At 37.0% G+C, this 13,191-nt stretch overlaps 1 protein-coding gene across 1 annotated transcript; it reads right to left on the bottom strand.

The window, feature by feature from the left end:
• On the bottom strand, positions 1 to 1,511 carry LOC148771208 (putative disease resistance protein At4g10780). Its single transcript, XM_088817536.1, has one exon. It carries the CDS (start codon positions 1,351 to 1,353, stop codon positions 1 to 3), a length of 1,353 nt encoding a protein of 450 aa, XP_088673662.1. The 5' UTR covers positions 1,354 to 1,511.
• Positions 1,512 to 13,191: the final 11,680 nt, after the last annotated feature.

The following is a 13,191-nucleotide window of genomic DNA, read 5'->3' as shown; positions in this document are numbered from 1 at the left end:
TCAAGATTTTAAGAGAACTGGGAATGCTGAAGTCATCCGAAAGGCACTTGCCAATAACGTAACCACTTCTCTCTCCTCTCTTGTCGTCTTAAAGTCTGCCGAGCTAAACATCACACTGCTGAAGTTCATATCGTTTTTAAACGCTTCAAAATTTACCTTCCCGACTTGTACACGGTAGGAAACGGCGTGCCCCTTACTATTTTGAGATCGAATAAATCGGTTGAAATCACATACATCTTTGAGCCTCCCCTCAAACTCCTCCATCTCTTTCAACATCTCGATTTCCACAATCGGTGCCTCTAGGTAATACGGAAGATAGAGACACTTGAGCTTTCTGAGGTAGAATATAAAATCCGTGGGAAGAACCTTCAACTGATAGAAATTTCGCAACGACAAGAATTCGAGGTTGACTAGTTTTTCCATTCCTCGAGGTACTTCCGTTATTTGTGTAAACGACAGGTCGAGTTCCTTTAGTGCCTTCATCTTTCCCAAATCAGATACGTGTACAAGACTACTGCAATTCCCGAGGATCAAGGCTTTGAGACTCTCCAAATCGGATAAAGAATCCGGCAGCTCCTTAATAGCGGTGTAAGACAAATCGAGAGTGCGTAGGCCATGCATTTTCGAGAAAAACGAATCCGCTACGTAATGCAATTCAACATTCCAACTGAATAGCAATGTTGAGAGCTTAGGACAGTTAGGAGATATTCCATAAGGAATTTCCTTTATGTCGTTGTGCATTAACGACATCTTCTCGAGATCCTTTGTCCACACTTCTTCACTTGGAATTTCCCTCAAATGATCGTAAAACCCGGCTATTACCTTGGATTTACCTTCGGTAATCTTCATGGCCATGGTTCTTACTAGATCGTGCATCTTCACACAATCACGGTCATCGTAATCACGAGACCTTTCGAGTAAACAAACATTCACTAATTTATCGAGTACGGAATGGCCCTTGTCGAATTGTGCTTTCATACTCTTTCTTTTGTCGACCAACTCTTCTGAAATGAATCTTCTGATTAATTCATGTCGCGGTATGAGATAGTCTTCCGGATACAATGAGCAATACAAAAAACAATGTTGTAATTTCGTGTATCCGTCCTCGTTTCCTTGTCTTCGATGATCTGGATCCAATCGATCAAAACTATACTTGAGAACTTTAAAAACTTTAACATCCATACGGTCGTTCCCCGTAGCAGATTCTTGTAGTTCCTCCATTGCATCTCTCCATGCATGAACTGCAGTCACACCCCTCATGCTTCCAGCTACGGTGATGATCCCTAGGGGCAAACCGTCACACATTTTCACCACAGACTTTGCTATTTCTTCGACTTGGGGATTTAGTGTCATTTGTCGTCCATGTACTTCGCTGAATGTTGGGTGCTAAATACCAACACGCAAGTGTACGTATCGCAAACAAGTAGTAAAGTAGACTCGTGAGAGTCGGATGTCGATCCCACAGGGAATACGTAAATTATTTAATCCTAAGTACCAAATCCTAACAATTATGATTTTTATCCAGTCTACGCAGGGTTGTCAATTTAATTAACTAAATAAATTAAACTAATTAAGAAAGCAATTAAACACGAGAAAATATCACTATAAAACGGATCTAGGATTTTATCTTCCCTCTATGCGATAATTCTTCACCAGATTAATCTCCTATCATGCAAGTTACGATTCCCGATTATTAACCCAAGACACGAAATTATTCATAACCAGCTGTCGCTGCGCTATAAACCTATTATACATAAAAGATTCACTATATGTCTATGCAAACCTAGTATAAATAAAGCATTAAATAACAAGTCTCGTAAACGGCTACCTAAGGTATTATCTGTATGTCTACGATAATACATGCAATTAAAACACACATTCGGTGAAAAACTACTCGAAGGCTCTTCTATCCCTGTTCTAATTATTAAAACTATCTGTCAATCAATTCTAACAATAACCAATAGCAACATAAGTTAGCTACGCTCATGCACTAAATACGATCAAAATAGAAGAAATAATCGAAGAATTAAACTTGCATAAAAGTAGAAAAATAGGTTCGAACTACCACATAGGGTTCCAACAAAATCCTAGAATAAAAACTTAGCTACTCATGTTCGTTACGAAAAGCATAATAAAAATACGAAAATTCATAAAAATCAGAAAAGAAAAGGAAAAAGGAAAACTATGATGAAGAGTCGTCAAGTCTTCGTCTTCGTTCTCTTGCTCCTTGATTGCGTGTAGAAAAGATAAAAAACTAAAAACTAATAATAAAGATAAAAGGTAAAAGATAAAAGATACGTCTAATTGTGAGCTTGTGGCCTTTAAATAGGGTGCAAAAATATAATAGGGCGGGTTTCCTTGTGTAATTAAACTTCCTTCACTGCGCCCCTACGTCCATCCGGACGGCCGTGTGAGATTACGCTTTAAAATCCGCACGGCCGTGCGGTCTTTAATTCTGCAGAAATCTGATTTTTTCACTTTTGGCCCACTTTTTCTCTGAATTTGCAGTTTTCACCCCAAAAGTTGCCAATTCTTCAATTTGCACCTAAAATACAAATAATAGCCATTTTAAGCACCAATTATCGTAAAAACACACCAAAAGCTCCAATTAAAAGGTACAATTAAGTGTATAAATATACACTTAACACACCCCCAAACTTGAACTTTTGCTTGTCCTCAAGTAAAATCAAATTAAGAACACAAACCATGACAATACATCTCATTACATAGATCGATTGGTCAACTTCGCGTTTTCAGAACTTGCAATTATGATGATAATTCCTAGGTATTCGCAAGCTTAACATTCAACGGTACTTAGTCACTCACCATTACCAAAAATCACAAATCATACAATTGCTTCAAGTATCCAATATTTGCAAGTTAAAGATAGAAAGAATTTATACTTACATGCATATATTTGACTCTAAATACTCACCAAATTATTTTACTCAACTAATATCGAACAATAAGCTACTGGGATCATTGGGGCTTTGTGGCTTTCAATTGTTAGGCTCTTTGGTCCGAGGTAGGTAATATGGGTATATGTGGCTAATTTTCTTGAATTGAGGTGATTACGCCAAAATTTGAAAGATAGGCGTTTGAAACAATGAATTCACCTCTAGGGACTTAAATAAACTCGATTCTCCAAAATTCACACGTCAACACTTTTGCCTTGAGGCAATGGATCGAGTTTTCAACACAACTCAACAACTAGTCCTTATTTCTCCCTTCTAATCTATTCTTCTTCTTCTCCCTTTTTTTTTTTTTTTTTTTTTTCTTTTCGAATCGAAAAATTTAGATATATATATATATATATATATATATATATATATATATATATATATATATATATATATATATATATATATATATATATATATATATATATATATATGAAGATGCACATATATATCTATCTTTTTTCTTTTTCTTTTTTTTTTTTTTTTCGAAGAAGAAGAAGAAAGATCTTATAAGAATTTTTCGACCCACCACCAAGGGATAATTATTCAATAATCTCCACTTTTCTACCTTCTACATATTGGCTAAAAGAAAGAACACCTTTTCTCCGAGGCTCAAATCAAGGTTCTAAGGATAATTTGACAAAAAGGGTAGGCTTGAAAGGCTCAAACGTTTCAAAGAAGGCCCAAATCATATCCCAAATCACTTACTACCAACACTTCGTATCATAAATGTCCTAAGGTGAGATTTAAAACCGAACAAAGCATGATTGAGCACAAATAAATTCCAAATTTAAAATGCAAAACATTCAACCAAAGCAATGCACAAGGTGTGATTCCTAGCAATAATTCACTTCTACGTTCCGTTGAATCGAAAGCTAAACAAATATCTACTTCTTAAAAGCATAAAACAAGTAGTCTCATCATCAAACATTGACCATCTCTCATCATCATAATTCATCGATTCAACGAAAACAAAACTAAAGCATGCAAACTAAAAAAAATTAAGACACAAATAAAGCGCACATAAACGAAAACAAGTAGTTAACCACCCCCAAACTTAAAATTCACATTGCTCTCAATGTGATTCGCCCGGAGTTTAAGGATAGAAAACACCTGTTTAAATGTCGGGACCACCGTCGGTTTGCTCACCAACTCCACCGTGCGCATGAGCATTAGAATTGTGAGAATTGTGGGTTGAAAAACCCTTTTAATCGGCCCCGTTTTTTTTTTTTTTTTTTTTTTTTTTTTTTTTCCGGACGGCCGTGCGGAATTTAGGCCTGCAATCCGCACGGCCGTGCCAAAAGCCGGATTTGGGCAGTAGCCCCTTCGAATCTCAGACGGCCGTGCGAGAGTTTGGCCTAAAATCCGCACGGCCGTGCCAAAAGCTGGTTTTGGGCAGTAGCCTCCTCGAAGTTTCACACGGCCGTGTGAGATTTCGCCCTCTTTCTTGCACGGCCGTGTCAATAATTGCATTTCGGTCCCTGCAAAATAAAAACTTCTTATTAGTGCCCCTGAAACTTTTTTTTTTAAATGAAATAAAAGAAAAACTAAAAATTTAAAATAACAAAAAAAACGAAAGCTCGGGTTGCCTCCCGAGAAGCGCTAAGTTTACAGTCTTCAGCCGGACTTTGTCTGCTTCTTTGTTCAAGCTAACGTGACCGAAGTCACTTGGCGATTGAATTCCTCTCCCCAATAATGCTCGTTTGGTTCGTTAGGTGGCCACATCCACCTTGCACGTTCATCATTGTTATCATCCCAACTCTTTTGACTGTCCCTCGGCGGAGTTGAAATTGAGCTCGCATAATAAAATTGCTCCGTTCGAATACCGTTTCCGCCACCATTTCCTGCACTCAAAGATCCTTTCCCATGGTCTAAGATCAAAACGTCAAAATCGTCATGATTTGTAAAATCCACAAGATCAATAGCATAACAATCATTATCATCACATGGATTTTTATTAGCACTAAAAACGTTAAATTTGATCGTTTGATCGTGCACCGTCATTGTAAGATCACCACTAGCGCAATCAATTAGAGTTTTCGACGTGGCTAAAAACGGCCTTCCTAGAATAAGAGGTATCTCCCTATCTTCATCTATATCAAGAATAACGAAATCCACAGGGAAAATAAATTTATTCACTTTCACTAGCACGTTCTCTAAAATACCTTTTGGGTAAACTAAAGACCTATCGGCTAATTGAAGGGTTATAGCCGTTGGTTCAATCTCACCTAACCCAAGATTTTTGTAAATGGAATAAGGCATAAGATTAATGCTAGCACCCAAATCAATGAGTGACCTAAAATTTCTACCTCCAATAGTGCAAGGGATAGTGAACTTACCTGGATCGCCGAGTTTTTGAGGAAGGGGTCGTACAAGAATTTCGCTGCATTGCTCCGTGAGTTGGATGATCTCGTTCCCTTGCAATTTATTCCTCTTTGTCACGAGCTCCTTGAGGAATTTCACCCACTTTGGCATCTTTTGAATGGCTTCGATAAACGGAATGTTGATGTGGATTTCCTTTATCTTGTCCAAGAATCCTTGATGCTCGGCATCGAGTTTCTTCTTTTGAAGCTTTTGAGGATATGGGACTTGAGGGACTCGTGAGATCACTGTGGGAGATGGCGGTTCCCTGCGAGTTGCTTCTTTTTCCTCAATCACATTCGGCTTCTCGATTACCGTGTTTTGCTTCTCCTTTCGTGGGGCTTCCTCCAATTGTCTCCCGTTCCTTAAACTTACAGCGTTGCACTGCTCGATGTTGTTCTTCCGAGGATCTTCCGTGTTTGATGGCAGTGCTCCCGATGGTCTCGCTGTTAGTTGGGTTGCAAGTTGACCCATCTGTGTTTCCAAATTTCGGATGGAGGCTTGGGTGGTTGTCATGAACTGCGCCAAGATATTTGCGAGATCTCCACCTTGAGGTTGGGCTTGAGGCGGATTTTGGAATCCGGGAGCTGGTCGTGAATAGTTAGGCGGTTGACCTTGAGGTGGTGCTTGCCTTTGCCCTTGCTGGTTTCCTCCCCACCCAAAGTTAGGGTGATCCTTCCATCCCGGATTATATGTGTTGGAGTACGGGTTCCTCTGTTGTCGGTTGGTGTCATGCACATAATTCAGAGACTCCGTTTCTTCTACGCGCTGGTCAGGAACTTGAACTGCATGGACTTGCTGAGTTTGCAAAGCCGCTACTTGCTTCGATAGCTTCTCTAACTGGGCCGTGATTGCTGTGACTCCGTCTAACTCCAAAATTCCTCCGGTCTTGACTGCTCCGCTATTCGACCGATCCGATGCCCGCATGTATTTGTTTCTAGCGATTCGCTCCAAGAGTTCGTATGCTTCGTCGTAAGTCAAACTCATGAACATGCCTCCAGCTGCAGAGTCGAGCACGGTCCTCGAGTTGTCTTGCAGTCCATCGTAAAATATTTGCAGTTGACGCCACTCTTGAAGTCCGTGATTCGGGCACCTCCTTACTAGCTGTTTGAACCGCTCCCACGTCTCGAATAATGCTTCACCGGCTTCTTGTATGAAGTTTTGAATTTCTCGCCGGATTCTCTCAGTTTTTGTTGGGGAGTTGTATGTGTTCATGAAAAGTTGTGCTAGCTGGGCCCACGACGAGATGGAGTGCGGTGCACGAGTTTGCAACCATTCTCGGGCTGCTCCTTGTAGGGAGTGCTTGAACAGGCGGAGTTGCAGTGCTTCGGGTGCTACTCCGTTCATCTTGTGCGAGTCACACGTTTCGAGAAAGTTGACCAAGTGAAGATGTGGATCTTCATGAGCCAATCCGCTGAATAGACCATTGTTTTGGAGCATCGTGAGGAGTCCCGCTCGAATTTCGAAATTGTTGGCTTCAATGGGGGGTTGCTGGATGCTTGATTGAAACCCATTGAGTGTCGGGACGGTGTACTCATGCAGCGCTCGTTGACGAGGCGGTGGATTGATTAGCTGGCGTTGCTCTTGCTCGATAACGACTTCCCTCGCTACATTCGGTGGGGGCCTTTGGTCACCTTCCCCACGGTTAATCTCTTCTTCCATTGTTACGGGAGCGTTTTGAGCTAACTTTTGAATTCTCCTGGCTTGCCTAAACGTTCGCTCAATTTCGGGATCGAGAGGTAATAAGCTCGTATCGTGTCCTCTTCGCATAAAAAGTACCTAAAAAAAAATAAAAATAAAAAAAATAATTAAATAAAAAAATTGGCTGAAGTAAGAAAAATTGCTCAAATTTAATATTAGGATAAATAAATAATTTAGCCGTATTCCCCGGCAACGGCGCCAAAAACTTGTTGGGTGCTAAATACCAACACGCAAGTGTACGTATCGCAAACAAGTAGTAAAGTAGACTCGTGAGAGTCGGATGTCGATCCCACAGGGAATACGTAAATTATTTAATCCTAAGTACCAAATCCTAACAATTATGATTTTTATCCAGCCTACGCAGGGTTGTCAATTTAATTAACTAAATAAATTAAACTAATTAAGAAAGCAATTAAACACGAGAAAATATCAATATAAAACGGATCTAGGATTTTATCTTCCCCCTATGCGATAATTCTTCACCAGATTAATCTCCTATCATGCAAGTTACGATTCCCGATTATTAACCCAAGACACGAAATTATTCATAACCAGCTGTCGCTGCGCTATAAACCTATTATTCATAAAAGATTCACTATATGTCTATGCAAACCTAGTATAAATAAAGCATTAAATAACAAGTCTCGTAAACGGCTACCTAAGGTATTATCTGTATGTCTACGATAATACATGCAATTAACACACACATTCGGTGAAAAACTACTCGAAGGCTCTTCTATCCCTGTTCTAATTATTAAAACGATCTGTAAATCAATTCTAACAATAACCAATAGCAACATAAGTTAGCTACGCTCATGCACTAAATACGATCAAAATAGAAGAAATAATCGAAGAATTAAACTTGCATAAAAGTAGAAAAATAGGTTCGAACTACCACATAGGGTTCCAACAAAATCCTAGAATAAAAACTTAGCTACTCATGTTCGTTACGAAAAGCATAATAAAAATACGAAAATTCATAAAAATCAGAAAAGAAAAGGAAAAAGGAAAACTATGATGAAGAGTCGTCAAGTCTTCGTCTTCGTTCTCTTGCTCCTTGATTGCGTGTAGAAAAGATAAAAAACTAAAAACTAATAATAAAGATAAAAGGTAAAAGATAAAAGATACGTCTAATTGTGAGCTTGTGGCCTTTAAATAGGGTGCAAAAATATAATAGGGCGGGTTTCCTTGTGTAATTAAACTTCCTTCACTGCGCCCCTACGTCCATCCGGACGGCCGTGTGAGATTACGCTTTAAAATCCGCACGGCCGTGCGGTCTTTAATTCTGCAGAAATCTGATTTTTTCACTTTTGGCCCACTTTTTCTCTGAATTTGCAGTTTTCACCCCAAAAGTTGCCAATTCTTCAATTTGCACCTAAAATACAAATAATAGCCATTTTAAGCACCAATTATCGTAAAAACACACCAAAAGCTCCAATTAAAAGGTACAATTAAGTGTATAAATATACACTTAACACACCCCCAAACTTGAACTTTTGCTTGTCCTCAAGTAAAATCAAATTAAGAACACAAACCATGACAATACATCTCATTACATAGATCGATTGGTCAACTTCGCGTTTTCAGAACTTGCAATTATGATGATAATTCCTAGGTATTCGCAAGCTTAACATTCAACGGTACTTAGTCACTCACCATTACCAAAAATCACAAATCATACAATTGCTTCAAGTATCCAATATTTGCAAGTTAAAGATAGAAAGAATTTATACTTACATGCATATATTTGACTCTAAATACTCACCAAATTATTTTACTCAACTAATATCGAACAATAAGCTACTGGGATCATTGGGGCTTTGTGGCTTTCAATTGTTAGGCTCTTTGGTCCGAGGTAGGTAATATGGGTATATGTGGCTAATTTTCTTGAATTGAGGTGATTACGCCAAAATTTGAAAGATAGGCGTTTGAAACAATGAATTCACCTCTAGGGACTTAAATAAACTCGATTCTCCAAAATTCACACGTCAACACTTTTGCCTTGAGGCAATGGATCGAGTTTTCAACACAACTCAACAACTAGTCCTTATTTCTCCCTTCTAATCTATTCTTCTTCTTCTCCCTTTTTTTATTTTATTTTATTTTTTTCGAATCGAAGAATTTAGATATATATATATATATATATATATATATATATATATATATATGAAGATGCACATATATATCTATCTTTTTTCTTTTTTTTTTTTTTTTTTTTTTTTTTTTCGAAGAAGAAGAAAGATCTTATAAGAATTTTTCGACCGACCACCAAGGGATAATTATTCAAAAATCTCCATTTTTCTACCTTCTACATATTGGCTAAAAGAAAGAACACCTTTTCTCCGAGGCTCAAATCAAGGTTCTAAGGATAATTTGACAAAAAGGGTAGGCTTGAAAGGCTCAAACGGTTCAAAGAAGGTCCAAATCATATCCCAAATCACTTACTACCAACACTTCGTATCATAAATGTCCTAAGGTGAGATTTAAAACCGAACAAAGCATGATTGAGCACAAATAAATTCCAAATTTAAAATGCAAAACATTCAACCAAAGCAATGCACAAGGTGTGATTCCTAGCAATAATTCACTTCTACGTTCCGTTGAATCGAAAGCTAAACAAAAAACGCATTCTTGAGTCAGTTCTTCTAGTAGTCTGTTGTGGATGTGCTTCGTCAGAGTAGTCTTGCCCACACCACCCATACCGTAAATCCCAATGCTCGGCACTTTATCAGTCACCAAAAGTTGCCAAGTTCTTTCAACATTATCCTCAAATGCTTTACCGACCAGCTTAGTTGTCAACAACGCCTCCCCCCGGATATCACAAGCATCAAGAACAAGTTCACCGAAATGAAGACTTTGCTCAACAAGTTTGTCTACTCTTTCTTGCAGTTTTGGTGCTCGATCGCTCCCCAGAAACTTACTAACAAACCCTTCTGAATCTGCTTCGTTTTCAAGTGCAGACAATTCGGTTTGAATAACTTGCACCTGTTTCAACCAGTCCTCAACTTCTCGTTTTCTTTTCTTCTTACCCGATAGCTCCGAGTTCTTGATTTGTTCGTCAACATCCGACGCTTTGGCAGTTAAGAAATCTAAGCTTCTTTTAAGAGAATCTGAAATGGATTCCAAGTTGAGTCCTCTACTCAGAATTTGGTCTCCATGATCAAACCAGCATTTCTGCAATTCCATAAATACAAGTGAGTAGGCTTTAGCATTTATCGGTAATAATGAAATAATTCAAAAAAAATGTAAAATAATTATTAAAGAAAAAATGCTTGATTCTCAAATCCTGAATTTTGTGGTGGTTAAACTCTTCATTGCAGTTTTCTCTTTGCAGTTCTATGTAATCTCTAAAATAAATCAAATATTCTAAAATATAATCAAGGGTAAATTACGGTCAACCCCTGAGGTAATGTTAAATTACGAAACAACCCTTCATGTTTGGTTAATTACAACCACACCTCAATTATTAGTCTTCTTACACACACTTGTGGTGTCAAATCCAACATAATTTTCTTGATTCCGTGGACTCATTTTACAATCAAGATATTTACAAGCCAAGAGACACATCTTATGATCGATCATCTTTCAAACTGGAGAATATTACACATAATCTAAAAAATTCCACTAAATTTGATGGCGCAAGGATGAACGTGTAAGAAGACTCATAGTTGAGAGGTTTTTTCCTAATTTGACCTTAATTCAGAGGTGGCCGATACTTAGCCTATAATCAAAATGAAAAAATGTAATCTCTGTAATAAGAATGTAAATAATAATTAAAAAATGTTTAATTCTAAAATCCTGATTTCGTGGTGGTAAACTCTTCAGTTAAATTTCTCTTAGCAATTCTCTGTAATTTCTTAATCAAATCAAGGAACAAACTGGGAATAAACACATGAATTTAATTATTGAATAGAATAATTGATTACCTTATAAATTCCAAGTAGAACGAACACCTGCAGCTGCAGATATACAAAATAAAGAACAATAAACATAACAATTATAACAATGGAAGAAATATATAACAATGGAAGAAATATATAGGAAAAGTAGACTCGAAATTGGGCAAATTGCACTTCACCCCCTATTTATTTCCAATTTTCCCACATTCCACCCATATATTAAGAAAAAAAGTCTATGTCCCCTCAAAATGTTATTCTTGTTGCAAGTTATCGCGGTAGCCAAATTACGACGGGTCATTCACTGGAATTAAGTGGTTTTATTGCAATTATGCCTTTAAAATAGTATTGTTGTTGCCGGCTGCCTCTTTCAAGTGTTATTTTTATTAAGGGGATCACTATAACAAATCCTAACTTTTGCTTAGTTCAATACTACCAAGTTTAAAACCATAATTGAGTACATATTTATAAGTTTTTTTCTTATTTTAATATCAAAATGAAATGAAAAAAAAACAAAAACACCCTTTTATACAAAATATCAATTATATCAAAAACTTTTTGAAATTACCTATTTTAAAATCAAATCAAAGAAGAAAAAAAAACCCCTTTCACCTCACCCACCGGCGCCGCTCCTCCTCTCCACCGTCGCTCACCGCCGAACGGCGCCGCCGCCGAAACCTCCATCGTTATCAAGCCGCCGCCGCCTTCGTTATCACAAGTAATATTTGGTTTCGATTTTTTTTCTTTAATATTGAGTTAGGATTTGATTATTTGATATGGGTAATTAGGATTTGATTGTTTTAGGTAGAAATGATCGTTAATTAGTAATGGGTGCATCTGATTTCAGTCGATTTGAGCATTGATTTGAGATTTCGTGGGTTGTTCTTCGTTTCACAAAAATTGACCTGAAAGTGTCGATTTTTGCAAACTTTTCGACAGATTGCTGTCGAAAATTATGCAAAAATCGACACCTTGTTGTCGGTTTTTGTGAAAATTTTGAAATTTAACTTTTGTTAATTCGACAGCAACCTGCCGAAAATGTTGGAAAAATCGACAGCTAGCTGTCGATTTTTGCTACAACTTTCGACAGGTTGCTGTCGAATTCTTACTTTATTGATTTTTTTTTCCTTTTTTTTTCTTTCCTATTTTTATTTGTTTATTTTTATATTATGTATATTTATTTATTTATTTGTGTGTTATTTTGCAGTGGAAGAACCATGTGAACCTCGTATACCCCCAACTGTTTCGAACCGTAAGAAGAGGAACGAATTATCCGATAAGGGCAAAGGCAAGGCAATCACGACCAAGAAAAAAGACCACGACCAAGAAGAAGTTTGTAAAGGGTTTTTTGATAATTTGCAATTTTTATTATTTTTTTGTCCAAAAACACTTAGAATATGTTGTTTATGTTACATTGAAATAGATTTGGGGTTAATTTCACAAAAAATTATAAAATATTGCAAATTAATAAAAAAAATCAAACAGTATACTTCCACGAACCCATGCCAATAAAGCTTCTTTTGTAGAAAATTTTTCTGATGTGGTAAATGAATGGGTGCAATCGATCTACACAAAAGTGGAGAAAAACTTAGACAAGTAAATTTGCAACAGGAAAAAATTGACACTTAAGTGTCGAAAATAGGGGACAAATTCGACACTTAATTGTCGAAATATGACTTATATAATAATTGATATTATATGTTTTCGACGGGTAACTGTCGAATTTCACCACTATTTTCGACACTTAAGCGTCGAAAATGAGGATAAATTCGACAGTTACCCGTCGAAAAGATACAATATCAATTATTATGTGTTTCGACACATACATGTCGAAAAATAAGCACAATTTCGACCTGTATGTGTCGAAATTTGATGGCGGATTTTAAAAAATAAAATAAAATCAAAATCGACGTTTTAGCTCAAGAAATACATAGATACATATTTTAATGGGTTCTCCTTGCTTGTAAACTACCATTCTACTGTCATTTGACGCCATTTTGCAAGTTGTGTAAGGTTTTGATTTCTTTAGTTTTGAGGTTTTTTAGGAGGGTTTTTTGGGGAGGGAGAAGAAGGAGGTGGAGGAGATGAGGGGTTTGTGAGTGAGGAGGAAAATGAGTTTTGAGAGGTTTTGATTATTTGGTATTGAAGAAAGAAAAATAATATTTGTAATATTTTTTTGGTTTAATTTTCAATAAGGGTATTAAAGTAATTTACTATTCATTATTTATTTTTTTATTTGTTTGGTATTCAACTAAGCAAAAGTTGGGATTTGT

This window comes from Erythranthe guttata, chromosome 4, assembly GCF_056151865.1.
Source record: "Erythranthe guttata isolate IM_541 chromosome 4, IM_541, whole genome shotgun sequence".
Classification (NCBI taxonomy): domain Eukaryota; kingdom Viridiplantae; phylum Streptophyta; class Magnoliopsida; order Lamiales; family Phrymaceae; genus Erythranthe; species Erythranthe guttata.
The sequence above is the reverse complement of the archived record's forward strand: the minus strand, read 5'-3'. Positions and strand labels throughout refer to the sequence as shown.